At 38.6% G+C, this 27768-nt stretch overlaps 1 protein-coding gene across 8 annotated transcripts in view; it reads left to right on the top strand.

Annotated features, from left to right (window-relative positions):
* LOC135212679 (probable glutamate receptor) overlaps positions 1–27768 on the top strand; it is a 98215-nt gene that overhangs the window by 10280 nt on the left and 60167 nt on the right. For 4 of the 8 annotated variants that reach the window (XM_064246337.1, XM_064246344.1, XM_064246336.1 and 1 more), the window contains exons 2-9: positions 1338–1402; positions 1847–1946; positions 2595–2689; positions 9001–9167; positions 9651–9844; positions 23710–23952; positions 25205–25332; positions 27286–27407. In XM_064246337.1, coding sequence (XP_064102407.1) covers positions 1375–1402; positions 1847–1946; positions 2595–2689; positions 9001–9167; positions 9651–9844; positions 23710–23952; positions 25205–25332; positions 27286–27407 — 1077 coding nt within the window. In that variant the 5' untranslated portion in view covers positions 1338–1374. Of the gene's footprint in view, positions 1–743; positions 898–1337; positions 1403–1846; positions 1947–2594; positions 2690–9000; positions 9168–9650; positions 9845–23709; positions 23953–25204; positions 25333–27285; positions 27408–27768 lie in introns of those variants that run through there. The other 4 variants (XM_064246343.1, XM_064246340.1, XM_064246342.1 and 1 more) reach the window with 2 other exon arrangements.

Here is a 27768-nt window from a genome sequence, read left to right as displayed (position 1 = left end):
ATTACGTATACTTAGATATTTTTTTTATAGTAAACGCATAACAGATTTGCATAGAGCATAGTAAAGCTTTTCTGAATTTTTTTTTAAAAAAGACTATTTAATTTTTTTTAAGCTGATGGTTAAGATGAGTGATAAAAGAATGAGGGCAGTTGTCTAGCTGACCATGGTAGGGAATAGTTTAGAAAGTTTAAGTATTGGTAAGAGTAAAATGTGTTTTATCCACAATTTTATTTGGGTAAGGGTACAATTTTTCGAACTAATATTAACATAATACTATAATGATTTTACATTATATTAAAAGGTGAATTGTACAGATTACATATTTTGAATTTTATTTCTTAATAGTATAATTATATTTAACAAAAGTTCCAATTTTCTCATTTTAACCTTAATTTTAATTATCATAATGATTTGCAATATATCTAGTTAGTAAATTTTGCGTATTACTTTTTCACAAAGCATTTCTGAAAAGTATAATGGTTGAAGACAATTAGCATTTTGTGACAATGCAGTTTTCAACAAGCAACTCTCATGTTAATGAAATCTGATGATGTGTAACCCCAGAATTTGTCCTGCATTATTGATTTTTTTCTTCCCAAGTGTTATAGTAACGTCAGTGCAACTCACGTGGTGGACTGTACGCATTACAAAAGGGTGTTTGTTTCAACCCTTTGTTGCCTAGCTGTACACACGTTTGACCCCATTACTTTATATCCGTTCAGTGGCTTAACTAAGGTGGGATGGGAGAGGTCCGGCCCGGGCGGCACTGTCTGGGGGCGGGCACTCTGGCATCCTTTGAGCAGGTCTGGTCTCTGGCATAATTCTAGATTTCTAAGAAGCACATTTCGTCTGATCGGAACACTGAACAGTGATTCTCGTCTCTGCTGCTGCTGGACAGTAAGCGATTTTTGACAACGGCTTTATGGAATGAAATAAATTATTGAGATGATGAGGCTTAAAATGTACGTTTCATTTTCACCACTTTGAGTACTTTTTAGCGCGGAATAGGGTGGTACCGTACTCTCAGAAACTACCCCAGGCGCTACTAACGCTAGTTACCCCACTGCCTCTATTTCCACTTCTTTCTTCAGTCTTGTCGTCCAATATCTCTCTCTGCTACTTCGTAGTGAAACTTTTATGTTTTCTCCCAGTTCCACCGTTACATGTGTGTTGTTTGGATACCTTGCTCTTCAACCACTGCGTCTCCCTCCTTTCACTATCTTAAGCTGAATGGTTGATAGTACCTCAGTGCTTGGTAGATACTTTCAGTAGTTTGCAAACATCTAAAACTCCCGTTATTGTTTATGAGCTCATTTTTATAAAGGGTATCTTTGCAGGATCCGCGGTTACTTGTTACTTTATGGACGATCCAGAATGTCTTTAACAGCTGCAAGGTATTTAGGTAAGTACAAATCAGCCTACTCCTTACAGTAAATCATTCAATCTATCAATGCCTCGTTTGAAACCATTATGTAGAACTCATAAACTCATAAGCACAGTAGTTAGTAGTAGTAGTAGTAGTAGGAGGGATATCCCTTTGAAACGGCTCCTATTCCTCCATCCCGATCGTCCCTCACAAAAACATTATACCACATATATATTTGCCTTCCTTGCATATTGTTGTTCATGAGAATGGAGACCTTTTCGTGTATTTCTATCTATCGTCTTTTCAACATTTCTTTTTTCTTTTTCATATTTTATATGGTTACCATTTCATGCCACTGTGTGACCTGATATCTAGAGATTTCCTTCAAACAGATTATTTACTCGTGTATATTTCGATAAGTCTCCCCTTCATCATTCCGGGTCTCTCATTTTCGTCTTTCCATTGCACTTCCTTTAACAGCGTTGGTCTTGTTACACCGGTACTTCTGTCCAGTAGAAAGTACGAATGGGACCTCCTCGTACATAAAATCAATGGATTTTCGGTCTCCTTCTTTTGAGAGGTAAGTTTATTCAACTTTCTTTCCATCCACGCTTCGTGCTGATTTAACATTTTCCTTTTCTTTCGTTTTGTCTCCCATCTTGCAAGATTAGAGGCCATGTGTGTAACGTTCATTTAGTTTTAGTGTTACAGTCAGTTTGGTAGATTTGAGGTTGAAATGCAATCATTGCAACTTGCAAAACAAAACCTCTGTTGGGTAAGGTAGCATTTCACGATAGATTTAATCACAATTGCTGCGTCGACTTTGCTTGGTCTATGTAAAGCGTGAGTCTGTTTTGAAATTGAAGTTTCAGCTTTCCGCATGAAACGATTTTAGTCTAAGTAACTAGCACAATCGCTTTATTATTCTTGCCAACTACTTTATATTTCATAAATGCCATCAAGAACGGTCCTTGCGCGTGCAAATTTAGTCAGAATAGAACAGTCAGTCCTCAATATTACAGGCAGTGTGGATCGCAAAGAAAACGAGCACTATAATTCCTAATTGGCTGATAAACGTAGTGAAAGAAAATTAATGTCCTCAATTATCCGATCCTCTCTCAGCACCCATTGATAAGTTCACAGACGTTGTTATATTATTATGAGCTTTGTTAATAAATTCCTTGTTGAAGATTTTACGCGTATCTGCAATGTGTGCATTTACTTTCAGTTTTGAGCTGTCAGAACTTTTGAGGGCACTACTTGTCATGATGGATCAAAAAGAACCTCTTCACGTGCGGATTCTCTATGAAAAGGTATTTGAAGGTAAGAGAACAAAGTGTTACAGAGTATGATTCTTTCATCTGCAGCTGAATGTAGTTCATAATTATAAGTTTAGAGATTCACACACCTATATAAATTTATCTGTAGAATGCAGCCTACGTTAGGATGGAAGATTAAAAATTTGGAATTTACAATAACCCTCTGACAGTAATGTTTTGTAAATCGGACAGCGAGTGAACTAGTGTGTATAATGGTAGTATATAATGCAGCTTTAATACGCTAAACTAAAAGCATTTGAGATCTGTTGTTGAGTGACAACCTTGAACAATAATATTTTTCATATGAATAAGCTTCTTAAATAGACGGCAGGTAAACACATTTCCTCATTTTTCACACAAATGCTGTTATTAAGGATGGTGTGGAATGGAATAAAATGTAATTTTTAGAACAATTTCACCAGTACAGTATTATTGTTTTACGTGAAGTTCCCCACACTTTACTGGAATTCCGCATAGTCTATTTTTGTCTCTTATACCTGATGTTTCCAACTGCATTATAGTTACAATTTTAGTTTCACCCACTTTTTAACTAAAACTTTTTCCCGTTAGGATGATTTGTTTAATTGTACAGCCATTAAAATATTAGTATTTGCCTCTTACGGGTTTCTAATGTTTACTAGTTCTTAATCACTTCTAAATGTACTGGGGCGTAACTCACGGGGGGACGTTTCCCCCCCAAAGTTTGAGTCACCCCAAAATAATAAATATTATTGGTAAATATAACGCTCCTACGAACACAGAGCAAGGAAAGTACTTTATCTTGGTTATTGTTATTGTTAATGTTATTGTTATTAGCATTATTGTATATCTGGGCAGGGCGAAATCCTACCTCCCTTGTATCATATTTTGTTGAACAGCGGAGAAGGCAGAAAAGTTCCAAGGGATTTAATGTGCTTGGTTTTATATATAAGAAAATTGTGCTCGGATTTTACGTACTATGTACATATACATTTATATTGAAAATCAATAACGCACAGCCATTGACAAATTCTATATGTGCTAGGGTGAGCGTGTCCACCAAATATTTCATGACATCTATACATATGACACATAATTGTTTTCAGATGCTTAATGTTAAACCACCCATATTATTTAGTTTACCCCCCCTTGTAGGCCTTACAGTGTCCCTAAAAAGTCACAGCACTCCCCCCACCCCACAACTGAACAGGCTCGCTTCACTCGCCACCTTGGAGGAATGATAAAACTATTATTCCTCTAAGTTCGCCACCCACCCCATTGCCCCCCCTCCCTCCTCAACTCTTTGGAACCAGTTACGCCCCTGGTAAGGGGAAATACACAACGGAAAAAGAGCAGCTGGCTGGAAACAAGCAGATCTTCAATAAAGAAAGGGTTAAACAGCAAAAGTTATTTGTAGACTATTAGAGAAGATGAAGGAGCTTTACTAAAGGAAGAGAATTATGAATAATGCCTAGATCCATAGGACTAGCTGAACTGAGCAAAGAGGAACTAGCATAAGTTCTTGAAAATATAATAAAGGGCAGGGGCGTGCAGAACAATATCTTGAACTATTAAAACAACCCTCCCTGCCAAGATAACTAGACCCACTGTAAAAGATAATAGATCAATTGCAATCAAATGTATCAAAAAGTATTCATGATGATCATGAGGACAAAATTAGAAAAGCACATTAGAAGTACTATAGAGTATAGGAGAACGAATTATCTGCATTCAGGTTTCACCTCACTGATCACTTTAAGGTACAAAGGTAGGATTTAGGAGCAAAATAATGAGAATCATGGCACTGTGCAGTTCGGATGATGTAAAAGGGCTGTTGCCTTGTATAGTAAGACGCCCTATGAGGTAATGTTAGACTTGCGATAATCTTACGCTAAGTCGGTTGGTTATGCACTTCCATACTCATTGGAGTGTCTTGGGGTTTGATGATAACTTACGAAGTAAGTATCTTCTTTCTTTATGACGACGATGTGTTAAACTCATGATGATATCTTCTTTCTGATGTGAGGTTTCTAGTAGAAAACACGAAGTATATAAAATTCATATATTCTTCTGAGATTACATGATGAATATCAGATAGGATTGTACAGGTCTGCCAATGATGATGGCTAATTCAAATCTACATGATGAAGCTTTGATAAAGATGTACAGGTCTTCAAATGACGATAGCTTGATCGCTTCTGCCAATGATGATGGCTAATTCCACTCTGACTACCATCTCTGTTACAAATCATAAAGGAAGCGGACAGTAGCTCGAACAAATGAACATACATACAGATGAGATAGTTACAAATCACGTAGGCCGTTTGAATTATAGGTCGCGGTAGTTGTCTCAAGCAGGAAGCTTGGACTAATGTTTTCAAAACAAATGAAGGACCACAGGTGACGGCATGTCATCTTAGCCTACTTTATTGTATACGTCATCTTAGCATACTTTAACGTCTCTGGTCTGATCACATAACCTGCAAGCAATCTGGTTGACCTCTTTAGTTTTAGTTGTTTATATATATGGAATAACATTCCATATTTTCATTATGTAATCACTTACAGATGGACGTCTTACGTCATTCTTTGGAAGAAATAGTACGAACCATAACAATTCTTACAAAAATAGCCAGTAAATGTGGTCTAGATGTTAAACAAGGGTAATGGTAAAAATCAATATATTCAGAATAGTAAAGTGAGTAAAATATCTCTGTGTTACGACGAGTAACTGGAAAAATTGCCCCAGAGGGCAACTGAGAGGACTTAGGTCAAGGCAATCTAAATGGCAAACATGGCTAACTCAGTCATAACTAAAAATTGTAGCAGGATGATAATGATGGGGCAAGCTTTATGTGAAGGGAATAGCAACGTGTACCCTGGAAATGATGAAGATAATTCAAAAATAAATAAAAGAATTGCAAAAATAAATAAATTTACCGACCCATACTGAAAGACTAAGGTAGCCTACAAAGCTGCCAGCCTTTAAGATCTGATAAGAAGAACCTACTGCTCTGTGAAGCCTACCCTCAACAGTCATAGGAATGGGCTTCTTTATGAAGCAACTTTGAAACGGAACCTAAACAAGCAACATCTTGGCCACTGCTAATGAAGAATTTAACAATTCAACAGATTAAAGAAAATCATCAAAGTAAATGACAAAAGATTATGGCATAAAAACAAAGAAAAAAGAACTATGTTAAAAGTAACACTGGCTATCCGTCGGAAGTTTATGGGCTATCAGATTTTTACAATATACTCCCCCCCACTACCCCCCCCCCGGAACGTTTTGGTTAAAATCTGAACATCGTGGGCTGTTTGTAAGGGGTCATAACCCCCTTTTTCATAACCCTTCATTTTTCACAACTTGAGGAGTTGACAGCTAGGTCTACCAAAATTTTACCATACACCTCCCCCTTCCCACAGGAAGGTTTTAATCAAAATATGAAATTTGAGGGTCGTTTCTAAGGGGGTCATAACCCCTCTTTTCATACCCCCCTCATTTTTTTACGATTCTGATAACTCGTCCAGAGGATGGGTACATATATATATATATATATATATATATATATATATATATATATATATATATATATATATATATATATATATATATATATATATATATATATATATATATATATATATATATATATATATATGTGTGTGTGTGTGTGTGTATATATATATATATATATATATATATATATATATATATATATATATATATATATATATATATATATATACACTCGCATATCATGCGACTTTTAAAGCCCTAATTTTGGAGCTAATTTTAAGGGGGTCGCATCTTACATGAGATATAAAATTCGAGTATGTAATAATCATATATTAGTATCATATTATAAAATACAAACATTATAGATATGCATCTTTTCCATGGATATTTTAAAAAGTTCTGTTTTACTTCACTGCTTCCAATAATATTATGTATTTTATTATTACTATTTGTTTGTATTATAAAATACAAACATAGCAATCAATAATTGAATCCCACAGGAAAATGATAGTCAGAAATCCAAGCGCTTTCATCTTTACTAAGACATTTGTCAAGGAGCTAATGAAATACAATTGGAGAGAAAGGTCTCAGGTACACAACAAGATCAAGAATACCAGATGGTTAATTGTCAAAAGGGTAAAAATTAAAAGAGATAATCCTGGATTATCGGATATCACACGGTCACAAACCTAAACAGATTTGACCCTAACCGAAATTACAAAGTATCTTCACAGTCCAAAACATGTAAAAACTGAATATATTAATTTTGTTGCTTATATTTATCTACAACTTTTTTTATTATGAAAGCTTCAAGTTTAAATAAACCAAGACTTAAATTTAGAACATTTTGATATATTTGACTTGATGAAACAAGATTCAATGATATTCCTTTTAACTGTGTCATTATATGGGATTAAGGCTCTTGCTTGACTCTAGTTAATAGGTTGGTCTAAATCTCTCATATGTACGAATAATGCATCGATATTTGCCCAGTTCTCACAGAATATTGATGCTGTTTGAGACGTTGTGAAAGAGATTTACCGGTCTGTCCGTAATAGATTTATCACACTTTTTGCAAGGAATTTCATATATGCAGCCTGGAAGATCTTTAGGAGAATTTCTGATTACTAAACTCTTGACATTAATATTACTGAAAGCAACATTTATGTTAAAAAGCTTTAAAATTCTAGGAATATCTAACAACCTTTTATCATAGGGTAATTTTAGAATGTTATGCTTACTAAATTCAAGTTTGTCATTACTTGAATAAAATGTTTTCCTAGCTCTTTTCCATGCCACATCTACAAAAGTCCTTGGGTATTTAAGTTTCAATGCAATATCATAAATAGTTTTAATTTCAGCGTCAATAAACTGCAGGCTACAGACACGTAAAGCCCTTAGGAACATCCTTGTCTCATTTAAGTACAGTATCTAGATATTTTACGCTAACTAGAAGAAAGCCAATTCGCTCCGAAATGAGTTAAATACGGAGAAAATAATAAACTCGTATTCGCCATCAGCTGATTTCCAAACAAAACACTGCCCGCTTTGATAGTATTTCATGATACAATAATATGAGAATATATACAATATTATTGGATACTGTAATGTATAACTTTTTTAAAAGAATCAGACAAGATGCATATTCATTGTGTATTTATTTCGTAAATATACGTAGCCGTCAGCAGCTTGACATCGCTCAATTAGGTATGCCGATGTCGGTCCGATCTGATTCCTGTTTCATGTCACTGAAACTCCAAAATTGGCCTTTATTAATAAATTACTAAATTATATCGTATATGTAGTATGCAGTATACTGAAGGCTAGGCTACTATACGATATATGTACCCCGATATCATAATCATCGTATAGGCGAGGCTAACGTGTTAAATGTTATTCAATTTCTCTTTGTACTGAATCATCATAAGCCAATGTGCATTGCATTGAGCCTAGAGAATTAGCTGAAATTAATCATTAGTATGCCATATATGTATAGAGTAGGCGAGGCTAACGTGTTAAATGTTATTCAATTTTTCTGTACTGAATCATCATAAGCCAATGTGCATTGCATTGAACCTAGAGAATTAGCTGAAATTATTCATTAGTATGCCATATATGTATAAAATATGCTGTGTAGTGTAGGCTAGGCTACCCTATATGTAAAGATGGTAAAGATTACCCTAGTGTAAGCTATGCTAGTAATATTTTTACGGTAAATTAACATGGGCCGACTTACGTCCAAATCGATTTATGACTGGTTGTCTGTAACCAATTGCATTAGTAAGTCGACTACTACCTGTAATGTAAAAATATATCAGTCCTATTCTCATTAACGTCATTTGTAACGTAACTATGGTAATTTTTTACTATCGTACGACTGTTGAAATGCAAGCAAAAAGGCTGCTTTTATCGGATTGGTTGTTCACAGCAAATCAGCTGTTTCTGGCTGTATGCGTTTTCCAAACAGGTATATCATTACTACTAATAATTTTTGCTTTCTCTTTTACTTTTTAAACTTATCTAGAAGATGGGATAGATTAAGAGATGGAGGGAAAAGTGTTAGCCTAACTAAAATATGGATAGATAAAGAGGTTAGCCTATTGTTAAATTTTGGTCTCGGAAAATTTAACTCGCATGATACGTGAGATACGTGATAAAATCATTTTTTGAAGGTGAAAATTTGGGGGTCGCATGATATGCGAGATCGTGTGTTATACGAGTATATACAGTATATATATATATATCTATATATCTATATATATATATATATATATATATATATATATATATATAACTGAACTAATTGCTATTTTCAGATGTTGTGAGAAATTTAACAGCTAAACTGGTAGAGAAAAGTGGGCTCATGACCTTTAGATACCAAAAGGCATCGCTGGAACTGGGTCACTTGCTTACGCCTGCCACAGGGAGACAACAACTAATACTCCTCTGTTCATCTAATATTGTCTTGGAAGTTTTTGAAAAGGTTTGGCAGTTTATGATGTAATGTTAAGTTGCTCTTCAATTGAGATTGGTGTCATGATCAGTATTTTTACAATAACACTGTTGTTGATGATGATAGTATTACAAATGGAATCAAAATGGTTTTGAAACAGCATAACATTTATCATGCTCTTGTTCTCTTTAAATTCCTCATTGTTTTGTAAGTTTTACTGTTGTCACAATTGATGTTGACATTGACGGAAGTGGTTTTACTGTATAAAATTCTTGAGAAAATCAAGGTTTCCCAAAAAAAATAATTTAGACATCTGGGAATATTTGTCTAATCACCCTTGCGTTTAACAAGATCAGTGACCCATATAAAGTTCATGCAGAAGGATACCCCAATGAAAAAGGCTCTAGTAGTATGAAAACAAAGAAAAAATACAAAGTACTTTAAAGATGTGCTTTTTTTTTATTAAGTGTTTGTTCAAGTTTTTGCCCATTTATTATTTTGCTTCACCCACAGGTTCAACAAAAGAAACTTGATAGTCACTTTGTTTCATGGCTAGTCATTTTGGATAACATAACCAATGTAGAACAAGTCGTTCTTGGTCTTAAAGGGAATATTGATGAAGGTACTCAAGTTATCCTCTTAGCAGTGAAGGAAGAAATGCATGCCAAAGTATTTCTCACTCAACCTGATCCTAAAGATATTGTAAGGTAAGATAAATACAATATTAAATAGCACAGCAGTTTGGTCAAAGCTGTTCGTTCAGAAGAATTTCAGTGATATAGCAAAAAAGTCTAAATATTTGTAAGATTTTTTCACATAACTTCTTTCATGCCCTTCTACCAAATCCAAATTAAGTGTTCTGAAATGTAATTTCAAGACCTGTTACATGTTTAGGATCAATTAGAGACAGTAAGACAGCCATCAGTTCCAGAAAATTGATAACCATATTCTATTTACCTAGCAATCCTCCCAGTGTCTTCCCCATCTGTTTGGCAAGAGCACCCTTGCATGTCCACAGCTGATCTTTGCAACCACCTGTTTCAAGACCCAGACTGATTTTGCCCTCGAGTTGCAGTTTGAGGATTTGGTCCACCACAACTTAAACTGTAACTGCCCCAGGACCCTTTCCAACTGTCATGAGGACACTATAGATAAAATCTTAACTTATTCTGGTCTTAGTCTGGCTGGGAAGAGACAACCAGCCCCAAAAAGTATTCCAGTGTGGTCCCAGCCACACACAATGCCTGGTGGGTGTGAAGTGGGACTCGTCCCAGTGAATCAAGAAACCGTTTGACTAGCGTATTGCTTACCAGTTACAGGTTTTATAAGCATTCCTTTCTGGTGGTCTCCAAGGTAGGTCACCAGTTGTTTGTTTGTATGGTGTTTTTATGTTGCATGGAGCCAGTGGTTATTTAGCAACGGACCAACGGCTTTACGTAACTTCTGAACCACGTCGAGAGTGAACTTCTGTCACCAGAAATACACATCTCTCACACCACAATGGAATGCCCGAGAATCAAACTCGTGGCCACCGAGGTGGCACGCCACTGAGCGCTTAGGTCACCAGTTGAACCCCCTCTTGATCTGCTTTTACAGGTCAAGGATTTCATGTTCTTCAGTGCATTTTACTTACTTGAGTAACCTTCTATAGGCGGGACACACTAGCCCGGACCCTACTGCTCTTGTCAACCTTTCCACTAGACTGGTAGGTGGTTAGAGGAGTCATGATATCCCCTGATTGCATGTGCAATTGAAAGTATGACATGAGTAATGGGGACGACCTGCCACCCTGTATAAAAGATAATGGTTTGTATTTCCACAGTAACAAATTAATATTTTAAGTCATTCGTATTTTTCTTAGTTATACAAAACAGTCTTCTATATGATTAAACCCACCTCAATTGCTCTGCTCTGTCCTTACAGCTGAAGGAAAAGTGGCTAGTGTTTTTAACCATCAGTTAATACCTTGTTAAGGTCAGCAACCACTTCCAAGTGGTGTAGAAGACTACTCGTATATAACAGACTATTTGTATATAAATAACTTTCCAAGTAATCATGTACTTATAAGAGTCTAACACTACGACAGCAAAAAATTTGAAAAATTTTGGAAATCAGGATGGCACATTTTTTTTTTTTTTTTGGAAGAATAGGTACAATGTAGTTAAACATATCATTTCACATAAGTGACTTACCAAACAATTACATTAGCTGTACGCTTTCTTACCTGGCAGTCAAAAATTCAAATTCCTGGCGGCGGTAGCAGCGCTGCCATTGTTCGTGTAAGTGATACAGATCCCGCCCACTTTCGGGAATACCTGGTACTACTGAGCTTAAGACTTCAATTCGTTTCCTGCCAGCCACGGGGTAACACCGGTAGTTTGTGTTGCAGTCGACTTTTGTCGCCATTGTGGATTTTTTCTTTTTGGTGATGTACAATTTTTTGGTTGGCTTTTTTGCCTCATCAGTTAGCTGCCTAGTTATTAACGATTTATTACGAAGATGTCTGATGCTAGTTCTTCAGTTAGGTTTTGCAGCAGTGGTTACAAAACTAGATTAGTTAAACTATGTTACGATCCGCACTCCAAATGTGTTAAATGTAGGGGTCAGTGCTGTAGCAAGGAATTAACTTGTGATGAGTACCGTAGTTTAGATGAACAAGGTTGGAAGACTTTTCAAGCTCATTTGGATAAGATGGACAAAGATAGGAAAAGGAAAGCAGCTCTTAGAGCGGATAGTAAAACTAGAGTAGAGACAACTCCAATGCCTTTAGAGGCAAACAAACCGTCACTATCTTCTCCACTTTTATCGAATATTTCACCTATTGATAGTCCTCCAACTTCAGTACCAATTACTCCAGACACCAGGTATCCCATGTTTCTGATCCCAACACCATTTCCTTGTTAGAGTCCAAGATGGGCAAGAAATTTGAGTTCTTGGCAAAATCTGTTATGGATTTGGGTATGTCGTTTCGTGCGTTCGTAGAGAAGTCAAGTGAAAAGGCCAGTGTTAGGCCAAGTGTCCGTGTCAGTGTCGTGTCCGAGGAGGTGGCTGTCCGTTCCCCCTGTTCTCCTAGATGAAGGTCACTGTCATACTCCCCAGCTCCCGGGAGAGACATACCGGAGGTCGAAGGGAGACTGGGGGAATTTGCCCATGGTCAGTCGCCGACTCCGTTGACGTAGTCGACTCGCGAGTGCCCAGAAAATGCCGCTGGAAAGGCGTAGATATCAGTGATGCGCAGTTGTCGTCTGACTCGGAAGTGCAGTCGCCTGTGTCGAGGCGAAAAGTGAGGAGTGATTTAGTGTCGCGTCCGTTGAAGAGACATGCCCAGCGTACAAGAGGGATGTCGCTGCCTGTTAAGAAATCCAAGGAGCACTGGAGTCCACAACCTTCCTGCAGTTTCGCACCGGACCAGTTTTTCCGGGAAGATCAGTCCTCTTCGGATAGCGTAACTTCGGACGGAGTCAGACGCTCACATGCGTTACAGCGCTCGCTCGCTTGCGAGACTGCCTCGCCTCGTTGTGTATCGATAGGAGTTTCGACTGGTTCGCCTCATTCGCCTCGAGGAGTTTCGACTCGTTTGCCCCATTCGTCTCGAGCTATTTCGACTCGTTCGCCTCATTCGCCTCGAGCTGCTTCGACTCGCGCACCTTATACATCTCGAGCTGTTTTGACTCGTGCGCCTCATTCGCCTTGAGCTGCTTTGACTCGTTTGCCTCATACGTCTCGAGCTGTTTTGACTCGTGCCCCTCATTTGCCTCGAGCTGCTTCGACGCGTTCACCTCATACGTGTCGTGTTGTTTCGACTCCCAGTCTTTCGTTTTTGAAGAAGAGCCTTACGACAGCCACGACTTCATCTTCGCCTAGGGATGATGCGAAGGCCAAACCCTTGCTAGAGGATTCCGCTTTGGGTCCCTTTAAACATCAACTTCAAGAATTGATGGTCTTTTTAAAGAAAACGAGCCAGACGGAAGAGGAAGACGGGGTATCGGCCGTCCTGTCGGAAGAGGAAACTCAAGACCAGGATGCGAAGCCCTCTTCTGCTTATTCTAGTCTGTTAAGGTTTCTTTTACAAACTTATCTGGATTTTTTGAACCTGCTTCGCCTTCTTCACCTCCGTTGATGTTTGTGAAGGATAGGAGATCAGCGCCTTCAGGGTTACTGAAACTAGTTCTTTCTCAGTCCTCGAAGATAGAACTGAAGGAAGTAGAAGAGTGGCTTGCTAAGAAGAGGGAGTCAGGCAAGGCTTCGTTCGCTTTTCCTCCATCAAAGCTGCAGAATAAAACTTACAGGTTTTATGCGACAGGAGAAGTTCCTTCTTTAGGAGTTTCTGCCTCCTCCCAAGGAGACTTCTCCGGTCTTGTGGACTCAAACAGAAGAGCAGCGTTCTCGGCTGCGAAAGTGTTGTTCTCTTCACCCGAGTTGGATCACCTGGTGAAGAACTTATACAAGTTGATCAAAGTCTTCAGTTTTCTGGATTGGACTATTGCAGCGTTAGCCAGAAAAATTGAAGATTGCCAGTCTCTAGATGAGGATGTTTCTGCCGACTGGCTCAATGTGTTGTCCTGTGCGGATAGGGCAGTGAGAGATGGTTTAGGGGAATTGGCCGCCCTATTCACTATGGGAGTACTAAAGAAGAGAGAACGGTGGTGCTCCTTCACATCTCGAGGAGTAACCACGAACCAAAAATCGGCTTTGTTGTTCTCCCCCCTGAGTAAATCTCACCTGTTTCCAGAAGAAACCATTAAGCATGTGCTGTCGGACCTCGAGAAAAAGTCCACCAATGATCTTTTCTTTCAGTCAGCGAGAAGACCTAAGGAACCTCCAGCGACAGGAGCCAAAGCTTCTCTACAAAAACATCCCTTTCGAGGAGGTAAATCAAGGTGGCAGCAGAGACCAAGAACAAATCTGCAAACCACCTCCAAGTCTACCAAGAAACTTTCCTTTAAGACAGAGAAATGATTGGAAGGTCCTTCACACACCCATGGGGGCAAGACTCCACGACTACTGGGAGGAATGGAGTCGAAGAGGAGCAGAACAGTGGGTAATACAGATGCTTCGAGAGGGATATGTGATCCCTTTTACGCAGGATCCACCACTGTCCAATACACCTGTCTGTTTGACAGCATACTCTACAGGATCAACAAGAGCTTTGGCTTTAGCCAAAGAAGTAGAAGGGCTCATCAACAAAGAGGCCATAGAGGAAGTAACAGACACGAACTCCCCATGGTTTTACAACAGGCTCTTCGTAGTCCCCAAGGCATCAGGGGGATGGAGACCTGTGTTGGACGTAAGCGCTCTGAACCTCTTCGTCCAGAAGACGAAATTCCAAATGGAAACCAGTCGATTGGTAATGTCAGCCATCCAACCGGGCGACTGGATGGTATCTCTCGACATGAAGGATGCATACTTCCATGTCCCCATCCATCAGGACTCCAGGAAGTTCCTGAGATTCGTCTTCAAGAAGAGAGTCTTCCAGTTCAGAGCCCTCTGCTTCGGTCTGTCAACCGCCCCTCAAGTATTTACTCGGATTCTCGCTCCTCCGGGAAAGTGGCTGCATTTGATGGGGATCAACACAGCTTTTTACTTGGACGACTGGCTCCTGAGAGCCAGATCCAGGCGTCAGTGTGTGAAGGACTTGGAGAAGACACTTACTTTGACACAACAATTGGGTATCATAGTAAACACGGAGAAGTCCCAATTGATTCAACTCGGAGAATTCTCTATTTAGGGATGATACTAGACTCTCTAGCTTTTCGGGTTTTTCTCTCCCCGAAGAGGAAAGAGTCCTGCCTGTCAACAGTCCAGCAATTTCTGGTTCACCTGTCCTGCTCAGCACTCGAATGGATGAGCCTACTCGGGACCCTGGCTTCATTGGAGATATTTGTCAGGTTATGACACCTACACATGAGGCCGCTTCAGTTCTTCCTGAAAGCAAATTGGTCTCAGAAGACACAGTGGGACTCACTAGTTTTCCCCCTGATGGAAGAGATAAAGATGGATCTTCGTTGGTGGCTTTTGAGGGAAAGATCACAAGAAGGAATCTCCCTAGTCGTGTCGAACCCCGACCTGCAGTTCTTCTCAGACGCCTCAGACAGCGGATGGGGAGGCCTCCTAGGAGACAAGAGAGTGTCAGGTCTGTGGACAGAACGAGAAAAGACCTTGCACATCAATGGGAAGGAATTGAAGGCCATCCCCTTAGGGCTACAAGCGTTCGACCACTTAGTCACCGGAAGAAACGTAGCGGTCTACTCGGACAACACCACAGCGTTGTCATATGTACGGAAGCAGGGAGGGACCCACTCGTTCTCTCTCAACAAGATAGCTAAAGATCTCCTCACCTGGACGAACGAGAAGAGGATCACCCTTTTTCCAAGATTTGTGCAAGGGAGAATGAATGTACTTGCAGACGAACTGAGTCGGGTAAATCAGGTGTTACCAACAGAATGGACTCTGAATGAGAGAGTGTGTCAGGACCTCTGGAAGCTTTGGGGAAGACCATCAATAGATCTGTTCGCCACATCGAGGAACAATCGCCTTCCCATTTTCTGTTTTGCGATTCCAGAACCACTAGCGTGGAGAACAGATGCGATGCTGCTAGATTGGACAGGACTGAACGTTTACACTTTTCCTCCCTTCGGGACGATAAGAGAGGTCTTAAACAAGCTTCAATCACACCAGAATGTGACAATGACCCTAGTGGCGCCATTCTGGCCCAGGAAAGAGTGGTTCCCGGACCTTCTCAATCTGCTGGTGGATTTTCCCAGACTACTTCCATAAAATCCATCGCTTCTCAGACAACCCCATTTCAACCGATATCACCAAGGGTTGTCCGCTCTGGCCCTGACAGGATTCAGACTGTCAAGGAACCTGGTCAGAGCAAAAGGGTTTTTGCAAAGGGCATCAGAGGCTATTGCTAGCTGCAGAAGAAGCTCTTCTGCCAAGCTCTACCAGTCCAAGTGGAGAGTTTTTAGGTCATGGTGCAGACGGCATAGCATCTCTTCTTCTGAGACATCTATAACAGAAATTGCAGAATTTTTGTTATTTCTGAGGGACACCAAGAAGTTGGCCACTTAAACTATTAAAGGATATATGGCCATGCTGTTATTGGTTTTCAAGCATAGAGGCCTCGACATTTCATCAAATCAGGACATCAGTGACCTGATCAGATCCTTTAGTTCCTCCAAGATTTTCAAGCCTGAAGAAGTGGAATGGAACTTGGATGTAGTTTTAAGGTGGCTCAACGGCCTCCAATTCAAACCATTGAATTCTGCAACCTTGAGGGACGTAACTAGGAAGACACTATTCCTAGTCGCCTTAGCCACAGCGGGAAGAGTAAGTGAGTTGCAGGCGATGAGTAAGGAAGTGGGTTTCGCCCAGGGCAATGCAGTTTGCTCTTATGTAACAGATTTTCTTGCAAAAAATGAGGATCCTTCGAATCCTTGGCCCCGTTCTTTCAAGATAAAGAACCTAACGGACTTAGTCTGGTCAGAAGATGAGGAACGTATATTGTGTCCGGTCAAGGCCATCAGACACTACCTGACTAGGACAGAAACTGTGAGAGGAGAGTCGAGCCAACTCTGGTGCTCGATGAAAGACCCGTCTCGGCCTCTTTCAAAAAATGCAATGTCCTTTTCCCTGAGGAGTTTGATCCGAGAAGCGCATGCCCAAACTCAGGAACATGCTCTTAGGGTGCTGAAAGTGAAGACGCATGAGATTCATGCAGTAGCTACGTCGTTGGCTTTCAGACAGAATATGTCTCTATCCTCCATTATGCAAACTACGTTCTGGAGGTCGAAATCGGTGTTTGCATCTCACTACTTGAAGGAGGTAGAAACTACTTACGAAAACTGCTTTAGATTGGGACCGTTGCCAGTAGCAGGAATGGTGTTGGGAGAGGAAGCATAGGGGGACTCAGTTTTTTCCCTCTACTATCTCCTCTCCTTGAATTTAAGGTTTTTTGAGTTTGTGAGAAGCCTGGGAGTACATGTACCTGAAGTACCCACCAGTCCTAATATCTGGTTATGGGTACCATATGGTTTTTAGTGTAGGTGACGGTTTTTTGTATGGTTTTTTATCTGGTCTTTTCGCCCAGGGCAAGGGCAAATCATTGTTGTTTTTTGTCAATCATTGGTGAACTTCCATGATTGCAAAAATCCCACCATTAGTAGGGACGACCCTGGCCTTTACTGCCACGTCTCCTACATGTGGTGAGAGCGCCGACCAGAGGCAGTATCTACCTGTAGCTGCTCTCCCACAAGGTAAGGTCCTGCAGACATTATATATAATGTGAGCACATGACTTATTTTTATTCAGGAAGCTGTCCATATTCCCACCTTCCGGGTAATGTGGAGTCAGCTAATGTAATTGTTTGGTAAGTCACTTATGTGAAAATGATATTTTATTGATAAAATAAGGTTTCACATATACTTACCAAACAATTACATAATCAGAGCCCTCCCTCCTCCCCACAGATGGATGTTGCAGCTCAACGAATTGAAGTCTTAAGCTCAGCAGTACCAGGTATTCCCAAAAGTGGGCTGGATCTGTATCACCTACACGAACAGTGGCAGCGCTGCTACCGCCGCCAGGAATTTGAATTTTCGACTGCCAGGTAAGAAAGCGTACAGCTAATGTAATTGTTTGGTAAGTATATGTGAAACCTTATTGAAACCTTGTTTCTGCTAGTCAACGAAGTTACATGGTGGCTGAGCAGCTTTAAATTTTTTGTTTTTGGATGGTTGTAGTTTTTCACTGGTTGGGTGACATAGCATTCCATTAATTTGGTAGTGCTAATTATATTAGCATAGAGACTTTATCACTGATTTTGACTCCTGAATTTGACCTAGTGTTAGGTTTTGCAGCAAAAAATGCAAAGTGAGACTGACTTCGGCTAAATATGACTTGTATACCATGTGTATTATGTGTAGAGGCCAAGTTTGCTCTTTAACTCTAACTTGCGATGAGTGTAAAGATTGGGATAAGGGGAAATGGCAGGTATTAGATTCTCATTTAATGAAACTTAAACGTGACAGAAGTAGGAAAGTGGCTGCTAGAGCCGAGGCTAAGACCGCTAGTCAGGTGAGTTCACTGAGAGTTGATTATTTTGATAATGTCGGTATTCCTGTATTTGTCATGCCTTTGACTGCTTTTTCTCCCACTCTAGCTTGTTTATTCTTGTTACTTATATGTTCTTCACTTATGTCTGTTTCGCTTGTCAAAACTATCTCAGACAAATTGATCAGATTTGTTTGAGCCTTAAGTGTAAAACATACACTCTTCTGATTATCCTGTTTCAGGCTAATCTTCCCTTCACTACTAGCTGATATTATTCCACATTTCCTCATTAAATTAAATGAGAACAATACTTGTGCGGGAAATAATTTGTCTTCTAAAACTAGAAAATTTTCAATAAATTTGTGTTATAAAATTTCTATTTCTAGGTTCACATTCCCTAGACCTTTAATGTTTACCTACTATTCCTTTTATTAATCTACTTTGACCCTAAATCTGAGTTTCTGCAATGCCTAAATATCTGGTTAAAGTTAATTTATCAATTATATTTACAGTACTAAATGAATCAATGAGTACAGTACATGTCTTTCCATGTACAGTATTGGAATCTTTACAATAGGCAGATCCTTTCTGCTTATTTCATCTTCTTTCATGGAAAATACTACTTCTTTGCTCTCTAAATAGGAAAATGCGGATGAACTTTTATTTCCCATTGTAATTGTTTCTCCTTTTCTCTTTCATCACCCTGAAAGGATTTACTTTCCTTTCTTTGTAAAGGGGTTAATTGTCATTGACTTGATGACTTATTTGTATTTGGGTAACTGTTATTCTCCCTGTTGGCTTCCTTTAGGCCTGTCCACACTAGGAAACATTGTTTGCAAACAATGTTAGCAAAAAAATTTTACCGTATACAGTGGAACCTCTACATACGAAAGTCCCTACGCACGAAAAATCCAGGTTACAAAAGCAAAGACGAAGATTTTTTTGCTTCTTTGCACGAAAATAATTCAGGTTGCGAAAGGGTGTATGTACTGTAAACCGAAATTCGCCTGGGCCACTGAGAACAATTTTAAAACTCTTGCTCCGCCAACTCAGTAGACTCTCCACCATTCCCCCGCTCTCCCATTGGTTCCTGATGCTAGTCACTGCCGTAAGATCCTGCTCTCCTATTGGTCAGCATCTGTCCCATCATGCCTCTACGTAAAGGCATCCTTCGACCATTTCGTCGTATCAGAGTTATCACACACACGTGGAATTTGTTCATTTATCATGTTGTGTGTGAGCTTAATTACTGACGTTATTAGTCATGGGTCCCAAGAATGTTTCTGAAGTTCACGGAAAAAAGAGGAGCCTTTCTATGGAGACGAAGATGGAGATAATTAAAAAGTATGAAGCTGGTATGCGGTTGAGTGTGATCGCTAAGAAATATGGCCGAAATCCGTCGACGATTGGATCCTTAAGCAGAAGGAAGCCATCAAAGCAGTTACACCTTCCAAGGGCGTGTCTATTTTGTCCAACAAGAGGAGCCACGTGCATGATGAGATGGAGAGGCTGCTTCTTGTATGGATTAAGGACAAAGAAATCACTGGCGATACGATAACCGAAATGGCAATCTGCCAGAAGGCTTGCGCTATTTTCGGTGATCTGAGTGCCCAGGCCGAAGACAACGCAGGAGAAGGGACATCAAAGGCAACCCCAGACTTCAAGACTTCTTGGGGTTGGTTTGATAAATTTCATAAACGAACTGGCATCCATTCGGTGGTGCGGCATGGGGAGGCTGTCAGCTTGGACACGAAAGCAGCTGAAGCCTTTATTAAGACGTTCAACAAGATGACAATCAAGGAAGGCTTCAGTTCTCAGCAAGTCTTCAACTGTGACACGACTGGCCTTTTTTGGAAAAAAATGCCTTGTCGGACATACATCACTGAGGAAGAGAAGAAGCTACCCGGGCATAAGCCTATGAAAGGCAGACTTACTCTTGCACTTTGTTCTAACGCCAGTGGGGATTGTAAGGTGAAGCCCCTACTTGTGTATCATTCCGAGACTCCTCGAGCCTTCAAGGCCCACAAAGTGCTAAAGGAGAAGCTTCTGGTGATGTGGAGGGCTAATGCGAAAGCCTGGGTAACGAGACTTTTGTTCACCGAGTGGGTAAATCTGTGTTTCGGCCTGACAGTGAAGAAATTCTTGGAAGAGAAGCGCCTCCCTCTGAAACGTTTGCTGTTGTTGGACAATGCCCCTGCTCACCTTCCTGGCCTCGAGGAAAATATCCTAGCAGAGTATTCTTTTATCAAGGTTCTTTATCTTCCACCCGACACCACCCCTCTCCTCCAGCCCATGGACCAGCAAGTGATATCAAACTTCAAGAAGCTGTTTACAAAACATCTTTTCAAGAGATGCTTTGACATCACCGATACCATAAACCTCACCTTGCGTGAATTTTCGAAGGAGCATTTCAATATCGTCATATGCATCTGGCCTGATGCCGTATCCGCCCGAGACTTTGAGGAATTCAATGTGGGCAAAGCTGATGCAGATTCAGAAACAGTTTACGATCCTGAAACTGTTTCGCAACCAGATCTTGACGAGATTGTTGCACTCGGCAAGTCCATGGGGCTGGTCGTCGACGAGGACGACATCAATGACCTTCTCGAGGAGCACCAAGAGGAGCTTACGACGGATGACCTGAAGGAGTTGGAGGCCATGCAACATAACGTCGTTCAAGAAGAGTTCTCTAGCAGCGGCGAGGAGGAGGAGGAGGACCCTATGACAATGGCAGAAATTAAGGATGTTCTAGCTGCAGTTCATAAAGTGCAGTCATTTGTAGAAAAGACACACCCCGAAAAGGCTTACACAGGTCGTATGCTTGCGCAGTTTGATGACGTTTGCCTGAGTCATTTCAGGAACATTTTGAAAAGCAGGCAGAAGCAATTTTCCTTGGATAGTTATTTTTTTAAAGAGGCCTTTAGTAGTAAGCTAACAGGAACGTCCAAGTGATAAGAAAAAAACTGAAAATTAGAAGTGGTGAAGAAATTGAAATTTCTTAAAAAACGTAAAGTAAAAAAGTAAAAAAAAAATGCAAAAATCAGAAAAAGGCAAAAAAAAAAAAAAGAAATTTAATTTTAATTTTTTCGTAGTGTTAATGTTTTCTGCCATTTGTTAATGTGTTTCGTAAAGTTTAATGTTAATGTTTTCTGCCATTTTTTAATGTTTCATAAAGTTAAGTGTCCATGTTTTCTGCCATTTGTCCTCCTCCTCCTGTCGCCACTTTCGGAGATCGCCTCGCTCGAAAGGTAAGGTTTTACATTTTACTACATATGTACATACAGTATTTTTTGTACCCTGTACACTAATACACTTTATTTACAGGTCAGCCATTGTTTATTGGTCAATTTAGCTTTATTATAAAATTCACTGTGGTGTTCTTGCAGGGCTTGGAACGAATTAGGCAATTTAAATTAACCCGTTCCGAAGGCCGCTTCGGTACGGATTAATTTCGTATCCTGAGGCACTAGTACTGTATTTGTTTCCCATCCAGAATGGAAAACATTGAGTGTTTCTGTGTGTATATTATACACATTTATAATGTGTGTATATGTTTATATATACATATGTATTCATGTATATACATATGTATATATATATATATACACGTATATTGTATGTATGTTTATAAATATAATTCATGTATATATGTATGTATGTGTATATACAGGGTGTAACACGAGTTTATGCAAATATTGTGGGAAATGAAAGAAAAAGTTATTCTGAGCAGAAAATAACATATTCAGGCTTCGTTGGTAAGGGAATTTTTCGAAATAACCGTTATCTATTTATCGCTGCTTTCATGCGATAGAAGGTGGTAAAGGGAGGTCGGTGCATCCTGGGATGTTAGGGGGTTGGAGGTTTGGGGGAGCCTGAAGAAGGAAGATGGAGCGAATAGGCCGATGTGAATAAATTACCTCCCAAACAAGTGTATCATTTAGATTTTGAAGAAAAATATGCATGCATCATTGAATCCCTATTCCTTCCTATAAATGGTATTTATCAGATACCGATAAAAAAGGGACAAGAAAAGATGCCTAATTGGATCTCCCTGCTATCAAAGGTAGGCTTTTTTTTTCTCTTATCCCTCCTCGAGTGCATTAAAATAGCTAAGTAGAATACAGAGGCTACTCCACCGACAATCATCCTGACGACAACTGAGGTCTGGACAGGAAACATTGTTTGCAAACAGTGTTTCCTAGTGTGGACCAGCCTTTAGTATTGAACCAACAATTTTTAGTTAAAGGTCCGACCTTTTTGCAAACGGTACAGATTCTAGGCTTTCTGCATTCATTAGTAATTACATAATGGGAGCCCTCCCACCTCCCTGTTATGGTCATAGAGCACAAACAAATTGATCTGTTTAGCTATATTGCACCTATTCTGCTCCGAAAGTGGGCGGGACGAGTTACCTACATCCAAAACAAAAGAGTACTGCCACGATTTTCACATTTTTAGCTGCTGTAGTGTTAGAAACTTATAGCTATGTAATTATTCAGAATTGATTTGTGGGTTGCCGTGCTTCAAACTTTGTCAATTAAAAAGTGAATCTATTTATTTTCTATTTTCTGTGTGTGAGTGTGTGTGTGTGTGTAGAGAGAGAGAGAGAGAGAGAGAGAGAGAGAGAGAGAGAGAGAGAGAGAGAGAGAGAGAGCCGAGTGCTGTCAGTTAGCCCAAGGGCTTCCTATTATGGGCATCTAGAAAATGCTGATGTACAGCCCTTTGGTTCCTATGGGCCGGCATACATCTCCAAATTAATGTTCAGGTTTTCCTTTTATGATTTTGACTGAGATTTACACATTTCCTGGCGTATGAACTTATACCTCATTTTTGCACACTTTGGTGAAGGCAATTACCCTTGTCAAGGTATAGAGGAGGACGAAACAGTAAGGTTAAACTAGATTTCATACTGTATATTTCTTCAGACTTTCCTTCATGTAATTTGATTGTAGTATACTAATCATATTGTATGTTATTTTTTTTAAAGATAATAAATTATGTTATTTTTTGTATAAAGATATTAGATTATATAACATCAAAACAGTAGTTGTTTATAACTACTTAAAAATTGCTTCCCATCATTTTCCTAAAACTTACATGGGGGATATGCTCCTGTACTATTATTGTAACCAAATGTAATAAACATATTAACCATAACTGGAAATATAAATACGAAATAGATCAGTATAATATGAAAGCCAGATAAATGAACTATTATAACAGGAATCTTTTAATTACTTTTCATTATACTGAAGAAAATAATTTTAATTGTAACAGCATCTTTATCATTGAATATTGTATTAAAGAATCAACATCATGCACATCCTATAGGAAAACTGAAGGTTAATAAAAATATATATATTTTTTTTTATAAAAAATCACATGCATTACTTGGTATACAGTACCATTAGTGTTGGCATAATTTTGAATTTATTTATTAAATCGTTAAATGTCAATACTTATCTTGGTTCCTAGCCAAGCTTAATGATTAACTATATGATTTTCTTGTTTTTCCAAGTTTTCGCAACTTAGGCACATGGGATATTCTGAGTTCCCGAAGCACGAGACTTTTACCTGCCCTGTTGATGTCAGATATTCGTGATCAGTATGCAGACTTGAGAGGACGAGAGATCATTGTAGGAGCCAATGATAATTTGCCTCTCATGAAGAAGAGGCAGATTGACTCAGATGGCAATATTACACCTGCCTATGGAATGGACATTGGTATTTTAGATACTCTGAGCCCTATTCTAAATTATACGTAAGTGTTAGGATCAGGTCATTGTGTAGTAATGAGGTTTTTCAAGTCTTTTTAACTTTTGTCTCAGGAGTCAAATTGTTTACAGCATGTCCACATGTATTTTTTCCATTATGAAAATAGGCTAGTTTTGGGTTTTGTGTACAGTTATCCCTGCTATATGTGGACTCACGATTCGCGAATCACCTATTTGTGGATTTTTCTATGAACCGAATATACCCATTATTCACGGAAAATTCACGTATTCACTGTATTTTTCATTTAGAAATATTCACAGATTACTGTATTTTCATATTTTGGTGACAAAATGCAAATTTTGTGATAACACATTAAAAAAAATTCAGGCATTAGCATTATTAGAGGTTTCTCTGTGTTTAACTATCAAAATAGGCAGTTCTAAGCATTTTTAGATGGGTTTTAAGTATTCGCAGATAAGGAGAGTTCATCTTGTAATGCTTATTGAAATTATGCTTGAAAGAATAAGAAAAATTGATGGCTAACACCTCAGCCTTGAAATAAAATAGCCCCTCCTCTATCACTGACACCCATTACTGTTGTAAACATTCAAATAAATAATGGCCTATCAAGAACAAGATATTAAACCAATTCGTTTTATACTTTCAAATGAAGTAAAATTTTAACAAATTGTTAGGGTATGTAAGCAACTAAGGAACTTAACAAAGCATCTAGTATAAGAAAAGCTGTAAACACCATCAGAGTTTCATGAGATTTTGTTCGTAAGTTGGTGGATTGACAATGACATCCACCGAGGCTATCCTAGTTTATTGAGTAAAATTAGTAGAATCAAATTAGCTTTGGATAGTCTTATTAAATGGAGTTTTCAGTATTCCAAGTGCTCTATTTTCAATAATGGTATCACCAGCATAAGATTAGCAATAATGTAACCTATATAACATTTTCTCCTTCTTTTAACTCCATTTTATTTTGAACCAGTCTTTACTGTGAAATCTGTAGATTTGGTTTATTTAGAAATAAATGGATCAAGTTTACACATTCCTAGGCTTATTTTTATATGGCTATCTAGAGTATTTTATAAGTTAGGCTCCATCATATTGCTTTCTATTCCTCCATATTGCTTTCTAATATGCTGTTAGAATATACACGTTTTAAGCATCTGCCCAACAACAGAGTGATTATCTGACATGAACAAAACTGCTGTCATCTTGTACACATCTTATACATATTTAATTTTCCTATTTTGCTAGAATTTTGGAGTTATTTAGTTTCTTTTTAGGTACCGTGTTGTGGGCCCTCCTGATGGTTTATGGGGTGGACCTCTGCCAAATGGCACTTCTGTAGGACTCATTGGGATGGTAGTGAGAAAGGAAGTCACGTTAGCCCTGAGTGGAATGTCCATTATAGGTGATGCATGGATAAGTATAAGCCTCTGTACCTTAACATATGGGTGGTTTATACCTTTTCCTTAACTCGTGTCCATTCCGAATGGTAACATTTCTCCTCTCCTCCGTCTTTCTCACCACCTTCCATATGTGCTATTAACTTTCTTGAGTACAGGTAACGTAAAAATAAATTTGTATTTATTTAATTTATTTTGTGTATGATTTCTGCATGCTAGCTTGTTAAAGTCAAGTCCAAATGCTTGTTTTCCTTATTTTTTTGCGGTCTGGAATGGAGTAATTCCGTTTACATTTCTACTTATAGGAAACATTATGTCCAAATCACGAGATACCACACACACACACACACACGTGTATATATATATATATATATATATATATATATATATATATAGATATATATATATATATATATCTATATATACACATACTCGCTTATTTGCTAATTTCTCTGTGGACCTTATATACCCATTATTTGCAGGAAATTTACATTTTCACAGTATTTTTTATTAGAAATATCCACAAATTACTGAATTTTCCTGTTGATTTCTTTTCATGATTAACCCTTAGTGGACAGGTAAAAAAAATTAATATCCAGCTCCTCAGGCTGGGTAAACTTTGAGGTTGGCCAATTTACGAAAAAAAAAAAAAACACATCAGTGGAAAGAAAAAAATTCTAAAAAATTTTCCCTACCTTCCACGAAAAGTTGAGTGACTATTTACAACCCCTTGTGAGGCCTCTTTTACAAGACAATCGTAAATTTTACCAACTTACGTATATATGTAGCATGATACGGTAGTATTGGCTGGAAGGATCAGAAGACCCAATCACACAGAGTAGGATATCAGCTTTGCTAGTTGCTGACTGGCTTGTAGCTCCGATGGTTTGTGAGGGAGTTTCCCTTCTTCTTTTGATTGAGTTTAGTGTAATGTTTACTGATACTGTTAATTTTTATTTACCTTTGTGTACTACATACTTTGACTAGTGTTTATTAATTTTCACACATAGCTGTGAACCATAGACTTTTTAAGGGTAATGTTGTAAGATGGCTTTGAAATTATATGAGTGTTATTAAGGATAATAGTTTAAGTTATATTTTTGTCTGAACCATTAAAATAAGCAGTTATAACCATTTCAGTTTAAGGTATACACTGTACTTCCCCCCTCCTCTCTCTCTGACGACATCCAATGGCTAGAAAAACAAATGGGCTGGAAAAAGCCATTCACACAGTTGGGTACTAGCTTTCCTCAATGCTGATTGGCTGGAAATAGGCAGTTACATATAAGTGTTTTTAGAGGGGTACCGGGTTCTAATTTATTGCAGATTTTCGATATTCACGGGTGGTTGTAGTCCATACCCCCGTGAATACAGTGGTCGACTGTAGTATAGATTCATGCGTTTCATTTTCTTTATTGCCAGACTAATGGGTATCTGGATTAAAAAAACAGTAGATAATCTGTAACTTTACCTTAGGTTAAAGATCCTTAAACTATTGCCATGAGAGTAATGGTCATGCTGGGATATTGCTGGGGAAGGCACACTAACCTTGCAGCCAGACCCAACATAATTAGTCAAGTCACTGTAGAACCATAAACAGGTATATTACAGAAGTACATGTAAACATTGGGTGGGTTTTCACATATGTTTTTAATTGTTCAATGTATTAGGTTGTCCATAAGGTATTAAATATGTTTAACTGTTTAACAACTTTTTTATTAGCAGTGTTATGGGGTTTCTTACATGTGTTGATAGGGTGTCTCGGTCATGTTTCAAGAGGGTTATTTGATTTAGGTTGAATTTGAATTCAAGTTATGAGTTTTGGAATGACTTATCTGTGTAATGAGGTAATAATAAGCAAGATAATTTGGTCCTCTGATGCCTTTAAGTATATACAATTCTGAGCATTTATCTTTGTATGAAATCAAGTGTCCAGTAAAGTAAATGTTCACCTTTAGGTCCAAGAGAAGATGTAGTAGATATGTCATGTCCTTATTATGAAGATCAACTGAACCTGGTTTCAAGAGCTCCTCAGAAACTGCACCAGACATTTGCTGCCTTTACACCATTTTCCTTGCAGGTAAGAATAACACCAGATGCCAAGTACATACTTTTTCATTGTTATCACTGTCTTCAAAGTTCCTTCTTCCACACAGTAGTAGCATTTGAAATATCTGGGGGATCTCTCAAGCCAGTAGTTGTTTAGGATTTACCTATGGCATAATTTTTCCGAGTATTACTTCCATGACTTCTCTGTTGTATTGTAATCGTTCATCTTCTTGAGTAGTACATACTACGAATCTCAGCTCAATTTCCCATTTATGTCAGCTACTATAAACACTGTTGAATTCTTACAGCCCATGGGAAATAGTATTTTAAATAAAACAAATTGCAGATGTTTCTTTTTTGCATGAAAAGTTCATATAGACCCTTAGGAACAC

Source organism: Macrobrachium nipponense, chromosome 41 (assembly GCF_015104395.2).
Source record: "Macrobrachium nipponense isolate FS-2020 chromosome 41, ASM1510439v2, whole genome shotgun sequence".
Classification (NCBI taxonomy): Eukaryota; Metazoa; Arthropoda; class Malacostraca; order Decapoda; family Palaemonidae; genus Macrobrachium; species Macrobrachium nipponense.
This window is presented reverse-complemented; position numbering and strand designations above follow the sequence as displayed.